Genomic DNA, 26,128 nt, shown 5'->3' on the forward strand with positions numbered 1-26,128 from the left:
CCCTCACGTATGGTCATGAGCTCTGGGTAATGACTGAAAGAACAACGCTGTGTAAACAAGCAGTGGAAATGAGCTTTCCCCAAAGCATGGCAACGTGAGATGTTCTGGCCATGTCCTACTGAGAAGAGGCCCTGGGGTAGGCTCAGGAGACACTGGAGAGATTACTGGAAGTGCCCCGGGGTCACTGTAGCACCGGATCAGAAGGACAACTGACAGTATTTGGTTTTAAAAAATGTTTCTGTGGAAATGATGGACCTGATACCAACAGCTTTTGCAGTTTCACACGTTTTTTATTTGTTCAGTGTTTTTTCAATGGGCAACTTTCCTGCTTCCCCGCTTGTACCACACACACCACCCCACCTCAGGTCCCGGCACATCTTTTACAGGGGAGACGTGATCAGTTGATGGAGCTCAGGTATCTGAGCAACAACAAATTTGGGCTATTTAACACACCATGTTTTCACTAACTCCAACACTAGAAGCGTCTTCATGCAGTTTTATTCTCCTGTAAGTCAATGAGCTTTGCGCTCAGTACTTGTTGGGAAGACCCTCGGGCCTGAAATGGTTGGGATCATTTCCGTCTCGCCCCCAACGGTTTGCCGCCTGATCAGCTTCGGAGTCCTCAGCGCCATGACCCAGTCTCTCCTGCACCCACTCTCTGGTGTTACTAAAATGGAAATAGACAGTGAATCCACCTATCTTCAGTAAGTACGTTTCAGAACAACATCAGAAACTGAAAAAATGAGAGAAGCAGAATTAGCAGCCTTAAAAAATTAGTGATTAGTTAATCAAAAATACAAATGAATTTCAGTAAAGTAGATTGTCAAACCTGATAACCTCAGCAGCCCATCTGCCTCCTGCTCCTCTCTGTGCAGCATCAGAGTTTCCTCTGGCATGAAAGTATTTGTCTGAATCTTTCCAGTTGGCCTCCCTCATGTCGCTGTAGGCTCGCCACATATCACCAGCCCCTGATCAGAATTACAGAAAACAGTACTGATAATAAATAATGACAACATTCGCAATTAAAATATCAAAATCTGAGAAATATGACAGATTGTTGTTAGGTATTTAAAATGCCATATTTCTAACCTTTAGCTGCTTCAATTGGGAAATTATACCACTGGGCATTGGTTTCCACAATTAGAATGAGAAAAATCCCAGCCACAAGCAACTTCATGGCTGCAGAAGTCACAAAATTTAAATCTAAACTACTTTTTTTTTTTTTTTTACACAGTTTAGACAAATCTTTAGAGCTCACTGAATAACTTACTACTGAGGGACGCACTGGTCTTATATTCTGTTCTGTGCGATAGGATTACTCAATAATGGAAAGTTTTGGTCCATGTTTACAGAAAGGAAAGTTCAGCCAAACACACCAGGCACCAGTTGTGAAATCGCAGGTATTCACAGCTGTGGAAAAAAAGAGCAAGCTTCATGTAAACCAAAACATCCGAGGGGTTTTTTGCTCATCATGAAAACTCTCTGTTCATTAAAGTTATTTATTCATTTTTAGATGTGTTAATGTTTGCTTGTTTTCTAGTTTCTTCTGGTTATGTCGTCTTGAATTCAGAATGCAAATCCAGAGTTGTCAGGAAAATTTGGACAAAAATGATTGTTTATGATGTTGTTGCTGCTGCTGTTTTTGTCACTGATGCCTCAGGACGTGATTTTGCGCGAGAGAAAGTCATGCACATGAGCACAAATGCACATATATATGTGTGTCTACTGGTACACGCTGGTGGTGCTACTGCTGCATTAGTTTCTGTGTTACACTTCACTGGAAAAAACCTATATGGGATTTCTTAATAAATGTAAAAAAGATCTATTGCAGTCTATTGCGATCTCTTTGTCTGTTTCTTTTTAAAACATATGCATGTTAGTTTAGGTTTTTGGTTGTGTCAAGGCTGCTTCTGTGAATTTAGTTTTGTATTTTCCATCCATCCACATTTTGCCACATACTTATATGTCCGTGTATTCTTTGTAGTTATTTTCTAAACAGTTTTTATTGTTAAAAGCAGTTAAATCAGGTGGAGGAAGTGGTTGGGGAAAGGGAAGTCTGGGCTTCTCTGCTTGATGAGTCACTAGATTTGTGGTAGAAAATGGATGAATGGATGGTTGGAAGGCATATGGTGAAGGCATCAAAGCATCATTAGACAAGATGAAATAATAAAATTAATACAACTTGCAAACTAAGGATATTTCATCTCTGTCTTTATGTTAGTTTGATTTTCCCAGTTCAGAAAATAGTTTCAAGTAACTTCTGTTTTTCCTCAAAAGTCTATGTTTTATTTTTATTTTAACTGGATATTTTTTCACATCTAGTTTTAGTTTTTATCTTAGTTTAGCTATAACTCTTCATAGTTATAGAAGACTAAAAGAAAAATATATTTGTTACTCATAATAGTTCATAATCTAAAAAAAGGAGAAGCATACAGTTATAAGTCAGAATGAAGGTAATGTAATGCACAATTCAGAGGCAACCTGCCAAAAATGCTGTAGCAGACCTCAAAGGAATATAAAGGAATGCTCACTTCAGTGACCTGAAGCATCTTTGTAGAAGAAAGAAGAGAGGATCAAAATACCGCCACAAATAATGACAGGGGGTAATATGTCACGTGCTGTTGTTCATCTGAATTTGTTATCATCTTAAATAGACAGTGAAAATCTTACTTTCCAAGCTGCAGAATTTAGAGTTCATCTTTAAAGTTCACTGAATAACTTGTTTACTGGAACACTACTATTTTTATTCTGTTCAGAAACAAGCAGGGTCAGAGAGATGAAAGTTCAGCCAAGCCCACCGGTGTCCTGAGTGTGCAGCTGCAGGTTGGGGTTGTGGTGGGGATATTTAACCTGGCACTACTTTCTGTTCTTTTTAATGCTGTTCAAATCTGCATTGAATCCATAAGGGTCAACAGGATATGTTGTATTTAAAACAGAAAATCAATCTACAGTTTATTTGATCAAAAAACCAAACTATTATTTATTTATTTATTTTGCTTTGTTTTATGACAGGCTTTGATGCTGACAAAAACACTGCTCTGTTTTGAGCAGTGCTAAAGGTTCAAAGCAGCAGATGGCAGTAGAAGCCTACTGATTCCTGGCAGAGAAATAACTGTAATTCCTCCAATAATGTCACTATGACATGACATGATATGACATGACATGTCATAGTGACATATCTTACACTGAAAAAAATCTATCACACAAATTCCTATATGCATGTATATATCATATTTATTTTTAACTTCCCTCTCACCCCTGCGGGTGGACTTTATCCGTGAAGCTCAGATTCTCTAACAGAGGCCCGGGAGCTTGAAGGTCCTACACAGTCTCTTTGCTGCTCATAGGCCTGTGCTCTTCTGGACAGAGATCTTGGATGTCATTCCTGGGATCTGCTGGAGCCTGTTGCCCAGTTTGGGTGCCACTGCCCTGAGTGCCCACAGGGACCACTTCGCATCTTCTCCCCAGCTCCTCTCTCAGCCATTTGTATATTTATATATACCAGGATTTCAATTAAAGAGCCGGTGCACACTGGAACCATAAAACCAGTCACCAATACTGTTAATTTATGATGTTTGTGGCATAAACATTACATTGGGTGATGGTCCAATCATTTTTAAGCAGTCCACATGTTTGTTTTGCCGAGACTTGGGAGAACAAGCCTTGAGAACAATTTACAAAAAATAAATAAATAAAAAATTACATATTGAGATTGCCTTGTTAGACTTTGGATAGGGGTCACTTTAACACAAAATTTCAATAACTTAATGGCACTATTAGTGATCAAGTTAGCAAAGGACCCAATATGCAGGCCAAATGCAGACTCTCAGGTTGGCAATTAAAAATGAACTTATGCAAAACCACAAGAATAAAAAGAAACCAGAGAGCGCAGAAACAAGATGGATGTGAAGAGGGGACGATAACAGAACACCTGAGACAGGTTTGACGCTTAAGGTACAGAAAAAGAAAAGAACAACAACAACAGTTGAATAATGATGAAATTAAACCAAATAAGAGACTGTTTCACAGTGTAGGTGTGTGGAGTGTTGAGCAGAGGATCTGAACAAAAGATGAGCTCTTTATTGGCTCTGTAGCAAATCCAAAATGTGACATAATCCAAGGAAAAATTCCAAAAACACGAATTCGAAACCTGCACAGGGAAGCTAAACAAATAACGTACACGGATAACTCACTGGTGGACTAAGCAAAAATAGCAGGAACTGGAGATGGGTGGGGAACAAGCCATAGCTAAATAAGATTAACAAAGGTAAAAGCAATCCATTCACCAATCAAGAAGTAAAAGTGGGAAGAGCCACCACTTAAAACTAAACGTCTTAAGAAATACACAAAGGAGACTAATACAGACATGGTTATTGACACTTCACAAGAAGTGCAAGACAAGAAAAGACCAAGCTGCTGCCGCCCCAGCAGACCGCACTGTAAAAGATGGCTGAGGCCACCACAGAGTCATAGAAGGTCTTCAGAAGTGGGCCCTTCACTCCAAAAGACCTGAGCATCTGCAACGGGTACAGCATGCTCTGCCTTTTCCTGTAGAGAGCATTTGAGCTGTGAGACCAGTACAGTTTATTGTTCAGGTGAACACCAAGGTACCTGTAGCTATCCACAGCCTCAATATCAATACCTTGGATGTTTAGTGGCTGCAGTGGAGGATGTTTGTGCCTGCAGAAGTCTACCACCAGCTCCTTGGTTTTACTGGTTTGGATTGGTTTTAGTGTTGATCTGTAGGTAGTTCTGCTGACACCAGTCCATAAAGCCTTAATACTAAATAGTGACTAAAACTTAAATGCAACAAGTACATGAAGTTTAAGATTGAAGATAACAAAAAAAATCAAAACAGGAATCGAAAATCAAAATAATAATAATCAGGGAACCAAACAGAAAACGCTTAACCCACTACTGTAGGGTTACACAAGCATCTCAGGGGTCTGTGAGTTAAAGCAGTGCATTGAAGATACAGCATATTACACTGTACTGCTTATTTTTTTCTCTCTTTTCTCACAAGCAAAACAGTTAGATCAGATTAAAACAAGAGCAATTAGGAAATTCAATACAAAAATGTTACTGGTGGCCTTCAAAACTAAATTGTGAAAAAGAAAGGAGACACTGTCAAATGACCAAAACACACATTAGGTGCAAGGATTTGTGTTGCAATCTTTCCACGCAATAATTTACCTTTGATTGTTGGATTTCTGCTTGGTCAGCTTTTGGTTAACTTATAAATAAATAAATTTTAAGTATACATGACAACTGGGTTACAAATAATTAGAGAACCAATCATAAAGGATAAAGCAACCCCAGAACCCAATGCTATTACCACCACGTTTCTCCAGAGAGATGGTATTAACCATGTGATAAACAGTAACTTGGAGTTCAGCCAGAAAGCTCTGTTTTAATCTCATTAGAGCAGACATCACTTTAGCTCTTCCCCTTAGTACTTTAAACCACATATGGTAAACTCCAGGTGGAAAGAGTGCCTTTCTAGCTGCTTTACAATGATTTGGAGTGGTGCTGAGATTATTGCCCTAATGCCTCGCCACAGTTATCGCAGAGATCTACAAAGAATACCTTGGCGCTTAGTACTTGTTTTTTGCCACAACATGCAGTCAGATCTGTAGGACCTCAGAGACACAGGTGTACCTTCCAGAAGGTCTCAGTCAGCTTCAGGGCATTTCAAGATTGATTAAACCAAACTTACTTTAACATAATTTGGATTGCCAAAGGGTGTAAAGTGTTGGAAGACTGACATTTTGTTTTTAAACTTGTAAAAGTTTAAAAAGTATATATTTCCAGTTGTTCAAAATTGGCTACTGAGTTCTGAATGACATACAAAAGCAGTTTTATTAGTTTCATATTCTGGAAAATCATAAAAGCTGTCATTTGACTTCTGCACATTTGAGATAAATAGGCTGTAACGATATTCCCTGGGCTGCTTTAAACTAGCTCAGCTGTAATGTTTCTAACAGTGCTGTTGATTGTGATATGATGAGTCTAAGATTACCTGGAATCTGAGCGCTCATGAATCACTCTTTTATTGTTTCAAATAAACCAACATCTCTCCAGACTGTGACGATATTTCGCAACGTCACCGAAAACACCCGAGGGATTAAAGCACGGCTCGAGTTGGGCTGATGAATGTGTTGTTTTGCGTTCAGAGGAGGCACTGTGACAGGCTAATAAATATGCATCACAGTGACAGTGCGAAAAAAAGATGAAGCTGTGAGAGTGAGAAGGAGAACTTTCTGTCCATATGCAAGGGAAGCGTATTTTTCAAGAATTAATCGAATGTTTATGCAACAGATTAAATGCATTCCACACTTGACATAAAGCAGAGGCAACAAAAGCAAAATCGTAAAACTATCTGCTTTACACAGATGCACAAAGCTCATACAAGATGTCAGAGGTGCTATCACAAGAAATGTGTCAGACAGAAATCTGTGTGATTGAACAACTGAACAAAGGTGTAACATTGAGTCAACACAGCAGAGCAGTCAACTGGCACTGAGCTTTTTGAGATAAAACACTGCTACATGCTGCAAATTGAAAAATGCTTTATATCCCTGACATAAAATTTCACTGTTACTTCAAAGATAAAACTAAAAATAATTCTGGGCCTCCCCTAAAACAATGAGGACATGGATGATTAACTTCTACACTTGAGCTGCACTATATTTACAGCAAGAAGCTGAAGATAGCTCTTCCAATGGGTAAAAAAAAAAGCTAAAATAATGGTTAACTGGGGGTGCTTCTTCCTTACAAGTTGGAATTGTTTGAAGTGGATGTATAAAGTAATTTGAATTGATTTTCACTAAATGTGGTGCTGTACATTATGGCCAGACATCTTCACTCTGGTCCCATCTGTCTAGATGCAACTTTGCAAACCAAAGCTGTGCTCCTTTTAGAGAAACACAAGCTTTCTGCTGACAACCCGTTCAAACAGCCATACTTGTGCTTTCTCTTTGTTTTGGCACCACCTGACCTTTGGGTGAAGACCAACAAACTACCAAAACCAAAACCTGGAGATAATCAGTCAATTAAGGGTAGCCCCACCTGGCTGGTCATTCCTATGGAAGCAAGGTTAAGGTTGGACTTTATTTTTTCAGGGTTGCTTGTGAAAACTTTCTTTTTCACATGAATGTACTATGTTGACTTAAACAGTTTAAGAGCCAAGAAATGTTCCACTCTTGGGAGTTTCCCATTTGTGATGAACAAACAAACCAACAAACAAAACTTGCTTGCTTGTGTCACTTTCCAGGTCTTTAGCAAATTATTGACAACTCAACTTTGGTGTTAATTTTGGTTGCTCTGTGGCTCAAAATCACCAACAACTTAGAGCCGATAAATCATATTCCATATAGTGCATTTTTCAAAATGCCATTCTAGTTGGAAAAATGTACACACCAATGGATTTTTAAAAAAAAACTAATAAAATATGAAATATTAACAAAATATTAATGATCAAAAATACTCTCAGACACGCAATCGCATTAGGCTGAAGTAATAAATAAGTTGAGATTCTGTTGTAATAAAATCGCCAATCAGGTTACCAGCTCTGTGCTGCATTTCTGTCTTTTTATGGCTTCAAAACGATCGATTACACAGGAACAAAGAATAGAAGAGAAAACGGTTTAAAAGATATTCAGTAAGTGCATTTCAAGGACACATTTACAAGAACCTAAAAGCTAGAAAATTTTAAAGCACTTTATTGCCATGCTCACATTGTAATCTTCATCTTTAACGTTTTATTACTTTTTTATATATAATTTGCCCGCTAAACACTTTTCTTCGACTTCTTTATTAACACTGCATGCGACTTTCAGTTTAGTTGTAACACCTCCTATATTATACGTTTAACCGAAAGACAGCGTCCAGGTGACTGATTGATGGGTAACACAACACTAGAGATCGCCATTGAGCCACGATCCACGCGTGATTCAGGGCGAACGTGAATAGTGAGTAAATGTGCCTTATCGACTGTATAGGCCTTTTGGCTGTAATGGCATTATTATAATAATTAAAACGCACAGACTGCTCATGACACTACCACTAATGAAAAGCTTACTAGAGGCTCAACACGTGAGCTAGAGCAAAACGTATGGGCTACAACTTGGACACGTTATGCGTAAAAGGTATCAATATTCGCAGAGATTCTCACATGAATCCCACTGATTAGGCTATCGATCCGTAGTGAAGCCACGGAGATGAGGGTGATCAGCACTTACTATTTAGATCAGTAATTTGTGTAATTTATTTATTTCCTCCCTCTTCTGGGCTCTTTTTTTTATCATCTCACATAGTAGCGACAGACTTCTGTAGCAGACTGTATGGTTACTAGAATCGATTGTCTGTCAGAATTACCTCTATTATTAAAAAGCTCGGAAAGGCTCCGGTTCACATGACAGTAGGAGCCTCTCATTGTGCAGCTCGGAGTGAAAGAGAGGCTTTGACTCTGTGTGATGAGATGAAGACCTCAGATGAAATGGACAGCAGCACCGAGGGCGCACGGATTCCTCGCCTCGGCTCTGAGTAGACGACCTCCTACCGACTTACTTCACGTCACCCCGCCCGTCTGCTTGCCGTCTCCTCCCCTAAAACCCTTCCTGCGACCAACCCTTTGAGCGACTCTGGGCTTAAAAAAATAGAGACTGAGAGAGAAAGTGAGAGAGATAGCGAGAGCGAGCCAAAACACATACTCCCAACATCACTTAGACTATCTTCTCCAGCACAACAAGGGGAGGAGGACGCACAAGTGGAGGCGCGTCCATGCGTGCCAACCGGCAGACGAACAAGACATTAAAGCGGGCAAAGGACCACAAATAAATTGGAATAAGACTGAACTCTTTGGAAAAGCGCACAGCTTTGCAAAAAACCCCCCAAACAAACAACACCCCCAAAAAAGACAGTCTAGATGAGTGAATGGTAAGAAGAGTCATGCATCTCAACGGAGGAGCAGATAACAGCAAAGGTGAGCAAAAATATTTCAGCGGCCATCAGTGGATAATTTTAATCAGGCTCTCTGCATAGTTCAAAGCTCTCGCGTTGATTGCCAGATGCCCTTGAGTGTGCCATGTTGATGTCAAGTAATGATGCTGGGGGTCATTCCAACAAGCTAATGGTTACTGCTGTCATGGTTTTATTAGTGCCTGTTTGCCTTTCACCAAAACGCACTGAAAAGCTTCGCATGGTAGTGAGAAGGGGTGCTGCAATACATCCAAGGTAGCAATATAGTGACTGTCTGTGAGCCAGCCACTTGAGCACTTGTTGTTCTCGATTTGGATCCAGTGTGCACGGTCGCATCCTTGCACGGTCGTTCTTGCACGGGGTGACCTGAGCATACATGCACAAGGTCATTTTGATGAGCAGCCTGTCGTGTTTGTGCAGCTTCGAGGTGCGTGTGTTTGTATTGTTGTCTGTAACTGAGACGAATGCGTGCCCTCCGCTGTGGTCGGAGGGGGAGAATTAGAGAGCAGACGGTGTGTAACGACACAACGCTTCCTATCAAGATAAGTACCGATGGCTGTTGATGCATCTGCGAGAGCCGTGGTGGTGGTGTTGGTGGTGGGGGTAATTTTACTCTCAGTCTTGGAACCGAGGTCGAGGTCACTGACTAACACCTGATGCTGATGGAGATTTGCCTCTCAATGTCTGTCGACATGACGCAGCCCGTGTCTTACTGAGCACTGTAAAATAAACTGCAATTGGACTTGTGTCCACCACACCCACGCACTCAGCAAGTTAAATGTATTATAATGACTGGCATCAAGTATATGGCACTATGATCCACAGACTGATTGTTCAAACTACTGCATGTAATAGTCAGTCCCCCATAAACGTGAGATATCTGTAGTACAGTTGTGGGCAGAAGAAGTCTTAAAAAAACCCCAAACTGAAATACTAAAGAGCAACACCACAGTGTAAGTGCTGAAAATCTTTCAACTTTTTATTTTCTCACATCTGAGCAGCATGCTGATAATGATGTTATACAGTTTGAATCGGAGTACAGTATTTCACATTTTTATTTGCAAGTGGTGAGCTTTACAGGAGGCTAATATCTTTGTTTTTACCAGCTGTAAAGCATGCTGTTTGGTGAGGAGTTCCCCATGTGGAGAGGGGTGACCGGCACAGTGGCACACCACATCGCCCCTCATCTGAAATGTCTTACGACCTCATTGCCAGATATGGTTTCACCAGGGACAAAAGATGAGTCACCATCTGCAACTGGAAGTGATTTCATGATTACATGACAGGCGTGTGTGCGTGCGCGTGTATATTCCTGTATTACTCTGCTCGTGGGGACATAAATGTGCATACAGAGTCTCAATGTGTGGGCATGCTTTCCTTCTGGGGACGAAAGGAAAGCATGCCCACAGTGTAAATTACAATAATTTAGTTTGAAGATGCGCTTAAGGCTAGGCTTAGGTTAAGATGTGGTAATGGTTAGGGTTAGGGAGTTAGCAGCTATGTTAAGGGTTAGGGTAAGACTGTAGCAAAGGAAGTTAATGTTCTTGGGAGTGATAGAAGCGTGACTGCATGTGTATTTGCACATGTGCGTGCTTGTGTGAGACAGAGAGAGTATGTGTGTCTGTGTTTGTGTCTGAAAGTGAGAGGGAACATGTGAGAGAGAGTCGTGAAGCCAAAAGGTATTAATCAAAAGGTTAAGTTTAACAGCAGAACTCAGGCTAAAGCTCGGCTCCTTATATATTGAAAACACAGAAATAAATATTATAAATGTCACTGAATAACATCAGTGATGACGGAGACACTGCGTCCAATATAATAACAGCTTCTTTTTTTATTCTAACAGCAAAAATATTACATGTGGCATATTAAAGATGTCTGAAGTTCATGAAGTTAATGTTCTGTACGGCAGCTGAAGCAGATGGTGTTTTATGCTTATAGGCTGTTTACTGTGTCAAAATGAATCAGATCAATGGCTCAGACTCATTACCCAAAAAAATTATAGCCAAGCCTCCAGCTTTAATTGTCACATTGCATTACCTTAGATAGTCTAGACAACACAGAAACGCGTTTTCCGGCAGACACAATCTATTTCAAGATTAATTTCAGCAAACGGTTCAGTCAGCAAAGCGTTTGTAATTTGTCTTAAAAACAACCGTGAGTGTTCTTTCTGGAGCTCATACATTTTTAGCTTCACGGGGACAGCAATCTAAACTTCAGCAATCGTTAGCCCTCTTCTGCACCGTGGCGCGAATTGAGCAGAAGGGTGCCAGTCAAACTTTGAGTGTAGTTAATGTGTTTGTGTAGATTTTACCTGGAGATTGAATTGATATTTTCCCTGCTTGTTGGCTCTTAAGCAATAACTGTACTTTGGTTTAAAATCCTCCTCAATTTACACTTTCCTATGAAATAATACATTAGTAAAACACTGCATCAACAGGCTTCCTGAGTATACCTTTAGGTGTAAAATGCAATCACTTGGCCTTTTTGTCCAATTGGACATTAGTGCTAAAATGTGTTTTATGAGGCCACCGTGGCCTCTAACCTTATTCTAATCAAGTGAATGGTTTTGCCAAATGTAATGAAATCCCATCCATGGGTTCCTGTGGCATTGCTTTCACAAATAATGGGTCAGATGTGAGGTAACGCCTACCCTGACATTCATAAACCAAATTCAGATTTGTTCATGTTTGAATCTAAAGGAATATTTGTGCAAATTTTGTGCAAGATGTTCAAGTGATATTGTGCTCAGAGTCTGAAGCAGACAACCTCGTAATGCCCAGAGCTCACGGTGATGAGACTTTACTTGTTTATGTGACCAAGATTAAAAAAACCCAAACTCATATTGACTTTACCATAAAAAAGCTGATCTGGCAAACAAATAATCAATAAATGCATAAATGCATTTGCTGATTGTTTCTTTTTTTCAATTATCTCCAAAAATACCAATTGTGGCTGCTCTTAAGTCACTTCAGCTTCATAATGACATGTTGGTGACAGGGCATATGAATACTTTCATATTTACTCATGATATCCATTCTTAGGTCAAATTTTCAATATCAGACTTCTTGTAAATGTGGAGTATTTGTGCTTCCCAGTGTTACTGTCATTTATTTTAACATACGCTACTTTTTACATTTTTGTCTTAAATGAAAGAAACAAGCACACATAACATCCCATATACAGTAACTATATTATACTATTATAAAGAACTATTTACCTTGACCCTGTTTATAAACGTAATCTTACAAAGTTTTTAAAAAAAGGTTTTCCCGACCATTTCAAATATTTTCTTTGTCCATGGAAATATTACTTTTTCCTAGTGGAAGTATTGAACTCATCCATCTTACCCAGTGCATACGCTCGATTTTGTGAAGTAAAACAAGTGAACCAACACACTGCAATTACATCAAGATTTGATATAAGCTAGGATTTGAAGCTTTATTCATTCTAGTTATATCACCACTAAAGGAAACTCCATCTAAAAATATCCTCATTTATGGTTATGTCAGTAAATGAGTTCAAATTTTGATACTATAAAAGCAACAGCTCATTTTCCCAAATATTGATTAGGCTCACAGCAAAAATAAAATACATTACATGCAGTCTGCAGGATGTTATGTAATTCTTTCCAGGCATAGAGTCACTTTTTTGTGTCTAGTTCCCCAAACGAGCATTTATTATGCAACTTAAAGAGGGGAGCATATCATTGATTTGCAACCCAGTATTATTTATTAACAGAAAGGAAAAAAAAGGATGGAATAAGAAAAGGTATTGTTCCAGGGACTAAGAGCGTGAATACGACAGATTGAGGAGCTATTTATATAGAACCAACAAGCAATTTAACACAAGCAGTTACCAGGGACAGCACTGACAAGACAAAAATGTAAATGCACAAGCAGAATAAAGACAAGACCACAAGTTTGTGGATGGCTTGTAGAACATAATCAGAGACACCTTTTTAGTGTTGTAGTAATAATCAGTGGGTAGTTAGTTGTGGAATTCCTGCATTGTTGTTGCAAGTTCCCTTCACAACAGCCCAGGTGTAAATGTCAGGTCTTAAGTAAGCATCAGGGCAAAGTGCAAAAGAGACATCTTGTTAATCAAGCATGTGAGAACAGTCAGCGATAACCACTCAGTATTAGTAGCATTGGGATTCAGTGGGAAATGTTTAATTAATATTACGGTTCAAAACTAATGGACTGGAATTATTAGTGGTATGAGACAAACTGTTAGGGAGACAGAACACTAATTAATAGCATTTGAAACAAATATATTTTTATTCCTTGTTTAATTGTGAGCCACAATGTTGGGGAAACAAGCCACTTAGATTTACAGACTCAAGAGACCAGACGAAGAGGACATGAAAGAGGAAATATTGCTCTGTTCTACTTAGCTGCGCACATATTTTTAACTGAGGAGGAATATGATAGACTACCGCTTAAAAAATGATGACTGAATTAAAAAGTCAGACAGGAGGGGCCAACAAAGAAATAGACACAGCGTGTCACTTAGAGGGACAGATCGAGGCGTGTCTCGAGCTAGCAGGCCCGGACAGATGAATTCTTTAGCCTCGGTAAACTGTCACATCGTCACCTCGTGGTGTGAGGTTTGAAATAAAGAGAGCAGCAGCAACAAGGCTTTTTCTCTGATCAAGGCATCAAAGTGAAACACGTCAGGTTTGCCAGTGCCTTTGTTTCAAATACAACTAGAATAATAAACGAAATGCCAAGTGATGTATCATTAACATATTTTTTTTAAACCCAGAATTATTTATATTGGTGTTTTTATTGCGAGCATACCTATATTTATACCAGAAGTAGGCAGGTCTATAGAAAAGTTATTAAATATATATAGAACTTATGTCATTTTCTTTATTGATATTGGAAAGAAATGTGTGCACAGACCCAATCATCTATCCAAATATACATTGTCTTAACCACTAATGCTTCTTGGTGTTGTAGCGAGACTGTTTCCTATCCCAGCTGTCATAAAGCATGGAGGTGGAGTGCAACCTTCCAGTCCTACACCAGTCCATCACAGAGCTTTAGGGGCAACCACACACTCACATCCACACCTACGGCCAACTTACAATCACCAGTTAACCTAACAAGCATGTCTTTGGCCTGTGGCAGGAAGCTGGATCACCCAGAGGAAACCTACACATGCACACTCATTCAAGCCCCACGCAGACAGGCTCCAAACTGATCAGGATGTTTAAACTAAGAACCTTGTTCCTGTGAGGTGACAGCACTAACCGCTGCACCACTGGTTTGTGGTTAGGCTCAACGTGTCCACGCCGAAGACGGCATTGTAATTGTTCTCAGATTCTTTTCCTGACCCTGTTTACCTTCTTGAGTTTTACTTTGCACCTCACGAATACTTGTGGTGGAGAAGATTGTGGAATCTGGCTAAGGTGGCATCGAGGAAAGTAGTGCACCAATCTGCTGGCAGTGTGGGTTGAAAATCTTACTGGCAGATTTAGGGGGCTGGTGGAGGAGACAGAAATAGATAATTGGAGACACAGGCAGAGACGAAGGGAGAGAGGTAGTGTAGATTTAGGGAGAATATCTGTGTTGTTCCTCCTAGTCATGAGTACTTCTCAAGAAGAGGCAAGTGACAGGAAGAGACATATACTATGCCTTTTAATCAGTGAACTCATTGAAGCAACACTGATCTCCACACACTTTACACAGCAAAGTGGAGAAAGACAGTAGAAAGCAGAGAAAGACCTCAAAAATCTAAAAGTGCTTCTTTTTAAATGCTGATTTATATTTACACATTAGCAGAGGAATGCTGTCGAGGCTCAGTAACAGAAACAGTGTATTTAAATATCTTATAATGCAGCTTCTTCAACTACATGTACTTTCTCGGAGTCTAAGCAGTTTGATGTATGAATAAATATGCACAAAATAAATGGTATGAATCAGCCTCATGTGATACAGGAGGATGTTTCTGTGAACAGAGTTAAGATGAGCAATAACTTCAAATTTAGCACTGACTAATAAAGGTTGTAGAATCTTTACATGAGCACATCAGTATATATAAAAAAATTTTGGCTAAATAATCATTATCAGTACTGATTATATTATTTCCACTTTACTTATGTAAGATAGGACTTTTTTAAATGTTATTTCTATCTTCAGTAATTTGCTTTTCTAGCCAAGATTTGCCAATTGGATGCATAAAAAGGCATAAGATGAGCTGTCAGCGGATGTGGGTTGGCATGGAGATCACATGTTATCAGCTCATCTTCTGGGACGGTTGCTGTACACAGATTTTGTGGCGTACATGAAATAACACTATGCTCAGTTTTGGGGTGAATCCCTCTGCGCTCTTTGTTTCTGACACGAGCTTCACAGAGAGACTGTGAGACTGTAACAAACTGCAACAGTTAATCCTTTTCTGTAAGACTTTTCTTGGCTGCATCACGCTGTCTCCATGATCTCCCCTCAGAAGTCTTGTGTGTGTGTTTGTACCTGTTTAGACATCTTTGTGAGAACCAGAAATTGGCATGCTACTATACTTGTGAGGACCAACAGTCACTTGTGAGGACACACATGCTGGTCCTCATAAGTTTAATGAGACTCAAAATGTGGTTTTAATCTCAGGGTTACAATTGGGTTATGGCTAGGTTTATGGTAAGGGTTAGGCATTCATTTTTGATGGTTAGGGTTAGAGTGAGCAGCTAGGGGAAGCATTATGTAATTATAATGTAACGAGAACGTGTTTGTGTGTTTTATGTGTCTTTGTAGTTGTAGTTTCTCTATACAGCAATATGAATACAATAAAGATAAAAATGCTCACTTTCCTAGCACAGTTTATATCACATGGTATTAATGTTGTGCTATTTGATTTTATAAGCAAAAATGGAAACTATCTCCTTTTAATTAGATCCAAATAAAATGAAATTGTTTTCATATTAGATTTAGCTTCAGCGCAATCACAACTTGCATTACATTACGATGAATTTTAAAAAGACATTGGAGTGATGTAACTGTGGTTTGTTTTGATAGCATACATGCAAAATGCACACATACAGAGGACATGGGTTCAGAATTTAATCCTCTTGCAGTTATGTTTCATTAAACATGCCTTTCCTGTTGCAACCTCTCTCGGAGACTGAGTTGCAGAAGTAATGAAAATAGTATTGACAACGTATGCTTGTTCACACCTGGCATTAGAATATATCTCTACATGCATTCAAGTGCTAAGAACTCACCCATTTTCTTCCACTTATCTAATTCTGGGGGCTGGAGTCTATCACAGCTACCACAGGATGTGAGCCTGGGTACACCATGGATAGGTCTCCAGTCTGTCACAGGGCTAACACAGAGAGACAGACAGCCATTCACACTAAATATTCACACCTAGGGGCAATTTAGAACCGCCAATTAACCAAATCCCATTAAATGAATGTCTTTGGACTGTGGGATAAACTCCACACAGGAAATCCCCCAGCCAGAAACGTAGATTCAAACCCAGGACTTTCTTGCTGTGAGGCACTGGTGCTGACCACTTGTTGCTTGTGGCGAAGAATGAGTTCAACTTTTGATGAAATCAAATTTTCCCTCCAATGTGAAATGTTTACTCTTTTTTACATGTATTTGCAATCTCAAATGTCACAATCCTGCACACGTGCAGTTTTGCAAACTCATATCTGCTGAAGCCACATCGCTCAGTATACTAATGTACTGTCAGTCTGGAATCCACACCATACACTTAATTTGAGGCCTGCACCCAAACCTGGGATTCAACAGAAAGGCTGTAACACTTTAAAGTGTTTAGTTTTAAGTTGCAAATTTGACAAGCAGCCTTGAAAAATGAAGGCTGCGACAGAAATGGCTACTAGTACCTGCAGGCACCCAGCCCGATGCAGTACTATGCCGATACGCGTTGTTGTTTTCACTACTGGGAGCTCTGTAGGTTCAGTAGTTTTCCACTACAAAATAGGAAACATTTGCATACAAATTGCTAAAAGAATGCACCCACATGAGGCTTTGACCGCTCCTTAATATGGTCTGAGCTTCTGCAGGTAAACATTAGGTTTCCGTCTGCTGATGGCATGACTGTGGTTAATGTTTGGTACGTGGTTACAAGTGGACACAAAGGACTTGTAGTTTGGTAAAGTTTTTGGAATTAGGATAACTATTTCACTGTGTTTAGAGCATCTCCACTGCTAAAAATAAGCATGTGGTAAAGGTCAGGGAACTCTTAACCTATGTTCACTTATAGCTGAAATGGGAAACAAATAGTTGTGTTAAAAACTGGGCATTCTTGATCCATCCATCCATCCATCCAACCTCACGGGGTTTATTTTAATGTAATAAGCTTATCTAAAAAAAAAAAAAAAAGCAAATGAAAAAGATTTGTTTTTATTTTTCTTCTTTCTTCAATATTAACTACTGAGAGATTTGTCAGTTTGCGTGCCGTCATGCTATTTTGGTCACTTGCTGAAACGAGTAATAGAGCTGTTTGTGTTTACAGTGACTGTTTTTCTCTTGCAAAGAATGAAAGAAGACAGGTTGAGGGAGACCAAATTCGCAGAGGCCTTGATTTATACAGAGGCTTAGATTCTCAACCCAGCAGAGACCAGGTGCCCCAAATCAGTAGAAGTTGCTTGTGCTGTGACAGAGACGTGACCTGCAAATACTGTTGGTTGTTTTGCTGGAGTGCTGTAGGCATCAAGGTTTTCTAACAGCTCACTGAACAGGAAGGTATCCTGGGTTGGGACATGTTTGTTGCAGGACCTCTGATTAACATTTTAGGTTGACCACTGCTGTGCGAAACGGGCACAAAACCCACTGTGTGGAACAACAAATGGTGAAGTGGTGATTGCTTTATGTTAGTGGCTATGAAGAGCAGGACAGGTATTTGTTGGGACTGCTTTCCCAACCCACAGTGGCCTTGTGTGTCTCCGCAAGGCACTCAGGATGAGTTAGGCAGAAGGCTATTTGTGGTTTGTTCTCCTGTCCAGAATGGAGGCTTTAGAGAGGGAGCACTCTCACATCAATAGTAAACATGGTGTTCCCTGACTTTCCCTCTATTATTGAACAGGACACAAAATTAAATCTTTAAGTGGAGACTTGATAGCTGGCGGGATGTTTGGATGGCTACATGGATGGATGCATGGATAGATGGATGGATGAATGGGTGGATGGAAATTGTCCAAGATACAAGATTTGTGCACCCCACCTAGTCGAAGAGAGGCGAACAGGATATTATAAGAAGAGATATCAGCAGTCTAGCCAGGAACAGATGGTGAGACAGAGCTACGCACAGACAGGATCTTCCTGCCAATACAGTACTGACAGGGAACAGTGTCAGTGTGCACATGCAAAGACACATATAAACACAGTCTTTGACTTGTCAAAGTCTCGATGAGGGAGCATCAATGAAGTCAAAGGCTGAATCGCTGTCACTGTCAAACCCCCAAGCCTTTCATTTCCTCTCTCCTCTTTGTTCAGTTTCCTCTGCTTTTCAGTTTTCTGATTGCTCCGTGCCTCTTCGTCTTCCTGTAACTCATTATCCATCCTGAAGAACGTGTTAGGATAATTTGTTAATGCTAACAAACACTGACACTTGCTTGATAAACTTTGCCTTCATTTTATCAGCTCTTGGTGTTCAGTTCCCAGCAAAAATCGTTTATGTTGGGCTGGTAAATTATTCATTTCAGGTATTAGAGAGGCAATATAATTAAATAAGCTAATGCAAAGAAGCTCTCAGGGACTATAAAATATAACATGACTGTGTAGTTCTCCCTTAATTAGATTTATAATTCCTCTGATGCACATCAGACATGCGAGTGTTATCCTGGGGTAAATCTGGCGCCAGCTGGTGTGTATGTAGCATGTGGAGCCCTGGGAGTCCTGGGAGCTTGTTGTCGTCAGGTGGTGTGTCCCGAGAGAGCTGCTGCAGCCCACCTTAACAGACACACACTGACCACAACCCTGGGTGTAGCACTCTCCCACAGATGGCTCTGTTTTTCATTTCTTCCAAACACTGACCATGTTCTTCTAAGACTAAGAATGTAATTATTTTTAAAGTTTTTCAGGGAAAGTGTGCGTTATATGGTTGACAAGTATTGCTCAGATGAAACATCAACATTTTCCCTTCATGCAGCTGACTGGGCTGTCAAGTCTTCTTCAGGGCAGCTGTTCTGGGAACTTTTTTGTCGAATAGAGTCTTATTTATTCCCCAGCATTGGAATCTTTTGAAAACAGGGTGAAATACAATCCATTAAAATGCTGAAGCATGTTTGATTAACAGTATTATCATTAACAGGAAACTGAGTGGAGCCATTATATGCATTTACACAGTATCACTCTCTATTCTTTCTTATTAGATCTGATGTCAAGCTAGTTTTAATGGGTTAATACTTTTTACTCAATGTTTTGCAGACTAGGATACTAAAAAAGTGATGAGCTGCAACTATCAGTCAAAAGGAAGTCATTGCATCCTTTTTTTTAAACAAACAAAACACAACAACAAATGATTTGTGATTTAGATTCATTCTCAGGAATTTTGGTTTTCACCAAACTACAATCCCAATGGTGAAGACATTCAATTTAGATTTTCTAGTAAACAGAGAAAAATCATATTTGATTAACTGGAATCGGGGAATAATTGATTATTGTAGCTAGCTTTGCTGCGTGGCTTTAGGGAGTTTAATACTGGCCTGTTGTGGGCTCTTGTGAGCTGACTCAGTGAGCTCCAGTTGGGAATAGTGCCAATTAACAACATCTGCATGGTTGAGAACAGTGCTAAGTGGTGCACGAGTGTCACCTTATCTTAAAAATTGACCAGTTTTCTATTCTTGTGTTATTTTCACACTAGTTTTAATTAAAACGGTCAGTATACAGAAAAGGATTTTCTGCACACACTCATACCAGCAACATTGCCACTGTGCTCAGAAACTAGTCTTTCTAAGGTCTACTGCAGTCTGTAAATGTTGACTTACCAATGTGGAAAAAGTCTCACAGTTTCACAGCGCATTGATGTGCCCAAAGACAGAAGACACATCTCAATCCTAATCCTAAAATGAAAACTCACTGTCTTGTTTGGAGTGTACTCGCACAACCCTACACCAAACATGCACTGCAGGTGGTGCTCCTGCAAAGAAACACAGTCCACGGCACATCTGCTGAGTGAACAGGCCTTATGTGGGCTGTCTGTTTACTATGTAGTGCAGGCAGTGTTAGTTTTGTTGCTTTATAAGAAACTTCAGTGATAAAAATGATTAAAATAGCTCCCAATAAATTTCCAGCAGTCAGGTATCTTTAATTAGCTTGTAGTTGGCACTTTAATAAAACTGTCATTTTACTGTCCCCTCTTTTATAATTCTGGGACGGAGCCTACCAGCTGAAGTGGATGAATACCGTAACAAAAAAAAACAAAAAAACCCTCCCTTCCCTGTTTATTCAAACAGAAGCACAGTCTCTGACCTGACAATTCACACCCAGTGTAGTGAAGGTCTTATTTTGGAGAGCTTTTTCCCCCCTGTCAACCTCCAGCTGCCAGTTTCACTCTGCTCGGCTTGGATGAAGCTCGTGGTCACTGAGTTGCCGCCGTGTTGAGCAGCAGCTGAAGATATGCAGGAGCGTCCTCTCCTGAGGCAGCGAGGCCACGGAGGTGAATCACCTTCGCTGCTGAAGAACAAACTATACATGCTGTTGCACATACAGTGACTTATTTTAAGAAATTTCTGAACAGTTTAGTTTGAGATGTACTCATACCACTGTTTTATTGTTGTTGTTTTTTTCATTTTCTCTGATTTTTTTCCTCCCTGATTTTACATCATGTTACTTTTTCCCCTTTGATGTACTTTGTGTAAATACAGCATGTTACTGTTAGCTACAAGTATGCATTCTGTCCACCCGTTACTGATCAGTAGTCAACTCACTCTCTGTAAAATTTAAAGTATAAATGCAAAAATAAAATTTAAAGTGCTTTTAAAAGCTTGGCAAGACCCGCACATCCTCGCAATACAAGTTGGCCATATTTTCCATTACAACTAGACGCCCACCACCTGCACTGATGCCTCTGCCACTGATGATTGTAATTGCCATATTCTTGTTATCAAATATCTATACAGTCTCCTCTCTCGAGGGAAATGAGATGGAGAAATATGAGTATGCGTGTTTGTTTTCAGGTTAGAATAATGGAGGGCCTCATCACTTTGTAAATGAGTGTTTGCTCATGCATATGCGTCTGTGTTTGCAGCAGTGTGTCACAACATCCACATTAATTTTTGTGTCAATGCCAAGCTGAGGTTCTCTTGCTCCTCTGCGCCTCCTTCAGCTTCCCTCTCTTCTGCTTTTAAGGAGTCGTTTTTATTTCCTTGTGTGTCTAAAACCATCATACATTTAAAATGATTAAATTATGGGGATGGAAAGAAGCCAAGAATGGAGAGGGAAGGACAGGGAGAGCAACAATGGCACTCTGCTGAGGACTTTGGAGAGACAAGAGTTGGCAAAGTCGATATAATTTTAAGAGTAGGAAAAGATCCACTGAAGCAGTTTATTTATCTATTCATCTAGTGTAAGAAGCTATAAAAGGCAACAAAAGAAGAACGTGTAGTTTCACTAATTTGGATAATAACAAATGAAAAGCCATCTGTGAAGCTGCTTTTTCTTCCTCTTTTGGCTGGTCCCTGCAGGAGTTGCAGTGGATTATGTGCCTCCATCTCACCCTATATCTAGCATCCTCTACTATCTTCCTTTGTTTTGAGGTAATAGACTAAAGACAAAATTGCTGCTAACCCTTGCCCTAACCAATTCGATGGGGAAATTTTATTGATGATCCACATATTTGATTTGGCAAGGAGTTTATGCCAGAATCTGTTCCTAAAGCAACTCTCCCATGTATCTAGGCTTGGGGATTGCACTAGGAGTAGAGTGACTTGATTAAAAACACTGTGTGAAACTAGTACCGCATATTATTCATTAGTAACAGAGGAATACAGCAAGAAACGTTTCTTTTCGATACTGTAACCAGGCCCACAGGTGGCAGGTTGGGATTTAGTCACTCAACAGTCACTGCTACATTTTCCACTGACTTTAAATATAAAATATTTTTTTAATTCCTTTCCAGATGAATGAATGACTGACTGAAGCCTTTATTTGTCACTTGCATTTGCCTGCAGCGAAATTGACCTTTTCAGCTAAATGGATAGAATTATACCCAAGTAGAAGAGAACAGTACATGAAAGTGAATAATGATAAAGTCACAGTCCATAACTCTGCTACTGGTATCCCCACAATGTAGATAATTTCTACTAAATTATTAAAGATTTGTCTTCGTCCTTATGTAGAAATTCAACTATATGCTGATGATACACTGATTTATCTCCACTGCTTCCAAAGGCTGAGACATATTACAATATGATCAGATGACTCATCTCTCAAGTCAAATGTTACCAAAGCTACCAATAGTCTAATTACTTTATTGAAGTATCTTGATTTCTGGATTCTGGATCTAATCATTGCTTTATACCTTATGGTACAGCATAGGGTATTAGATGTACCAAAAAAGGATTGTTTCTGTTTTGAAGAAGTGCTTACAGTCAATGAGCTTTTTCTGGAACAGCATCTAAATAATAGATTTTACTGCCAGTTCATATCAGAGAAATCAATACTTACCCTTCCTCCACCGATCAGTTGAAGCTGATATGTGAACATTAGAATACTATCAGCTGACTGACCTTTTCTTCTTCCTTTTGTTTTGTCCTGCATTGATTTCTGCTTTGGAAATGCACTTACATTGTTTGGTGGGGGTGCTCATTTGGGTTTGGCCAATATCTATCATGTGTAGATGTATGCGATGTCTATGATCATTTATCCATCCATCCATCTTTTGCCATTCATTCAGGTCCACAGAGACACTCAGAATTCCCTCTCCACACCTACCACCTTCAGCTCTTCCAGGGGACACCAAGGTTTTCCCGAGCCTGTTGAGAGACATGGTCTCGTCAATATATCCTGGGTCTGCCCTGGGGCCTCCTCCTGGGTGGACATATCCAAAACACCCCACCCAGGAGATGCCCATGAGGCATCCTAGTCAGATGCCCAAACCACTTTAACTGACTGTTTGGCAGCTCTGTCATGAGCTGAGGTCCTCACCCTATCTCTAAAGCTGAACCTAGACAAAATTCAGAGGACTGATAAATTAATTTACTTTAATGTTCGGTTGCTGTTGTAAGAACTGGCCAGGGACATTTGGCACTACCTCTTTTGATCAATGAGCACGGTCCCTGTCAAATAAACAAATAAATTAAAAAAGTAGTGCAGTGAGATGATGCTATCATTTGGCGCTGATAATGCTGAAAACTGGAGATGATTAGCAGGCAAAATATTCATTATTTCAGTGTGACATTATGGACGTGTTGCTAAAGTTCACCTGGAGCTGATAATAATTTTTATTACATTTACATTTGGTCATTAAGGATAATTTTAAAACGTGAAAGTGGTCATAGCGTCAGAGTTATCTAGTGAGGGATGTCAGCATCTGCACCAAATGTCAAGGACTGTCCTCGGAGAGCTGCCAAAGTCTTTCACTCAAAACCACAAAAATCATGTTTTGAGGAAATGTTTGGGTTTCATAAAATGAACTAGTGAGATTCATTGATTGAAGACACTGAATGTTGTTAAGGAAAAAGAATTAAAGAAAAATAAACATCATCCATTCGACCCGAGTATTAGAGAAGAAATGAGAAGAACACGAATTCATGGTGAAGTGAAGTGAAATGGACATAAAAACACAAGTTCTGAGATTTCTTGTCGAGTTTCCTGGTTGTTTACTTGGTTACATCGATTGGTGGTTGAGTTGCAGGAGAGAAGACAACACACCTCAGTACTGGGATAGCAGTGTTCATTTATAAATAAATTCTTTGAAAAGTTTTCAAGGAACTACCGCAAAAGAACATAGCTTATTTCCAAGATGGTTAAAAAGGGAAATTAAAAAGATTAAAGGTGCAGCTGAGGTTTTGTGTGAAGTGAAGCTGTGTTAGATCTCACCAGACCCCTAACATGGGTAATAAAAAAAGAACAACCCAAAAAACAAAGTAGCATACTGCTTATCCAAACTAAAATAAACCTTCATGTGGCTGTCTAACTCTTTGTATCTCACTATCTGTATGTGTGCTGGAAGATTTGTTGTATCTTCTCCTTGTGAAGCTGTCCTAGATTCCTGTGGCGCTGTGGCCCAGACTCATGAAACAGCGGTGTGCTGCACGGATCACAGGAGCACATGCTGGACACACGCAGGCAGAGATAAATACCGCAAGGGGGGAAAAATTAAATAAACAAAAACAAAGAAGACAATGTGACAGAGATGTGTGCGCACAGGCTTGTGTTGGGCTTTGGTATATGTTAGAAATGGATAGGAGGGGATAAAGAAGATAAACAAAGATGGACAAAAGGTAAAGAGGCAAAATGAGCTGGTGTTTGTTTTCTGTACCTTCTTTCCTTCTCATGTACAGCTGGTAGATGGATGCAGCAGCCATGTGGCAGGGTTATGTATTTTTTAAGGCTTTAGGCAGAGTGAAAGCAAAAAACAGGAATCTGTGAATGCTGGTGGGCTTTGAAACAAAAGGAGAGTTTGTCTTTCAGATGGGCTCATCTGGCCCTCAGTAATCAGCTCTTTATTCTGTCCTCTACAACCTGAGACAGTTTACAACTTGTTACATCATCCATCCACAAGCTTTGTTTCACTTGGGTTTAATGTTCATATATCATATCGTTTGATATGTTTGCTCTCAGCATGCTGTACATTAGCAGACTGAAAGAAAAATATATTTTTTCCATATTTTAATGTAAAAATTCAGGTTTTTCCTCCTTCTCTATCGTGGATAGAGATATTGCCCAAAAACGGCCATATTTAGTAAAAAAAGGCACTTATAAACAGTGCCTTTCATAAGTTTAAAAACAGGCTTGAATTCAAAAGGAATTAAACTAAAATTGAAGAATTTTCCATGTATTAAAATGTTTTTTCTATCAGACAACATTTAATTTTACTTTGGTCCAAGTTATTCTGACTTGGTGTTTAATGTGTGTTGTTGGTGATTTTTGCTTCCATCTACAACACACACACACATACACTGTATGAACAAGCACTGAACCACCTACTCATTTTACAGACAGGAGCTCCTTGTCCTTGGAAACCCATGCCATGAAGTTCCTGGCCCACATCTTTTGTGCTGATGTTAATGCTAGAAGAGGTCTGGAACTCTGCAGTTAGACTCAGCAGAGTATTTGTGTAATTCCCTCACTCAGTTGTGTAACTTTATCTGGGCTGCTACTCTGTGGCTGAGTTGCTGTGTTTCTTAAACACTTTCAGTTTGCAGTAATACCAATTACAGCTTATCTTGGAATATATAAGAAGGAATACATTTCACAAACTGGCTTGCTGCAACAGCTTGAAGTCACTGAGCTCTAGAACAACCAATTAATATGCACGTGTTTGTAAAGGCAGACTTTGTGGCTAGGTGCTTGACTTTATTCACCTGTGGCAATGAGACCGAAAACACCTGAGTTCAATACACAGCCTGTACAACAATACATAGAGTGAACATTAATGAATCATTAATGATTTAATGATTTTCTGGATTTGTTGGGTTTACCTGTAGATTTACAGAGCAGCCTGAAACAAATTAATGACACAAACAAGGAAAACACATTTTAAAGGCAGAGCAGTGTGAGGAAATATGGATCTCCGCTTTACTTTTGTAGTACATTTCATTTTAATCAGTTTTTCACTCTGATTTTATCCCGTTAGTTAAATCATTTATTAAACTATCCCTGTGTTTCTCTGAGTTTTTTGGTAGCCTAGTTTTGGCTTTAGCGAGTAGGCATCCAACTTAGGATCTGTCAGACATTTTAAACTTTAGAAGATTATTTGTTCACAGTACTTCTAGGTCATCATACATATTTCCTTCGCTTGAATCAGCTTGTCTCCCCATCCCGCTGTCGCTTCTCTTTACTCGCTCTCTTTTTATTTCTCACTATCTCTCCCGGCACTTTGGTGAGTCACCTTGCATGTCTGAGTAATTATACACATCCCCTGGCGTACGCATGCACAACAATGCAGTCACAAACAAACTTGGTACACATCATGCATTTTTTTCATATATTACATGTTTTGGCGGGGGGGGGGG

General features: G+C 39.6%; 2 protein-coding genes across 5 annotated transcripts in view; one reads left to right on the forward strand and one right to left on the reverse strand.

Moving 5' to 3' along the window:
* Positions 1–269: 269 nt before the first annotated feature.
* saa (serum amyloid A) lies at positions 270–1,290 on the reverse strand. The gene is made up of 3 exons (XM_005931422.1): positions 1,090–1,290; positions 830–968; positions 270–667 (listed from the first exon to the last, which is right to left on the reverse strand). The coding sequence occupies exons 1-3, from the start codon at positions 1,175–1,177 to the stop codon at positions 529–531; spliced, it is 366 nt and encodes a 121-aa protein (XP_005931484.1). The 5' UTR covers positions 1,178–1,290; the 3' UTR covers positions 270–528.
* Positions 1,291–8,235: 6,945 nt separating this feature from the next.
* syt7b (synaptotagmin VIIb) overlaps positions 8,236–26,128 on the forward strand; it is a 139,012-nt gene continuing 121,119 nt past the window's right edge. For 2 of the 4 annotated variants that reach the window (XM_042221023.1, XM_042221024.1), the window contains exon 1: positions 8,236–8,983. In XM_042221023.1, the coding sequence (XP_042076957.1) occupies positions 8,935–8,983 (49 nt within the window). In that variant the 5' untranslated portion in view covers positions 8,236–8,934. The remainder of the gene's footprint in view (positions 8,984–26,128) is intronic. The other 2 variants (XM_042221025.1, XM_005931423.3) reach the window with 2 other exon arrangements.

The sequence above is a fragment of the Haplochromis burtoni genome, unplaced genomic scaffold (genome assembly GCF_018398535.1).
Source record: "Haplochromis burtoni strain Fernald_Lab_line unplaced genomic scaffold, NCSU_Asbu1 Contig_59, whole genome shotgun sequence".
Classification (NCBI taxonomy): Eukaryota; Metazoa; Chordata; class Actinopteri; order Cichliformes; family Cichlidae; genus Haplochromis; species Haplochromis burtoni.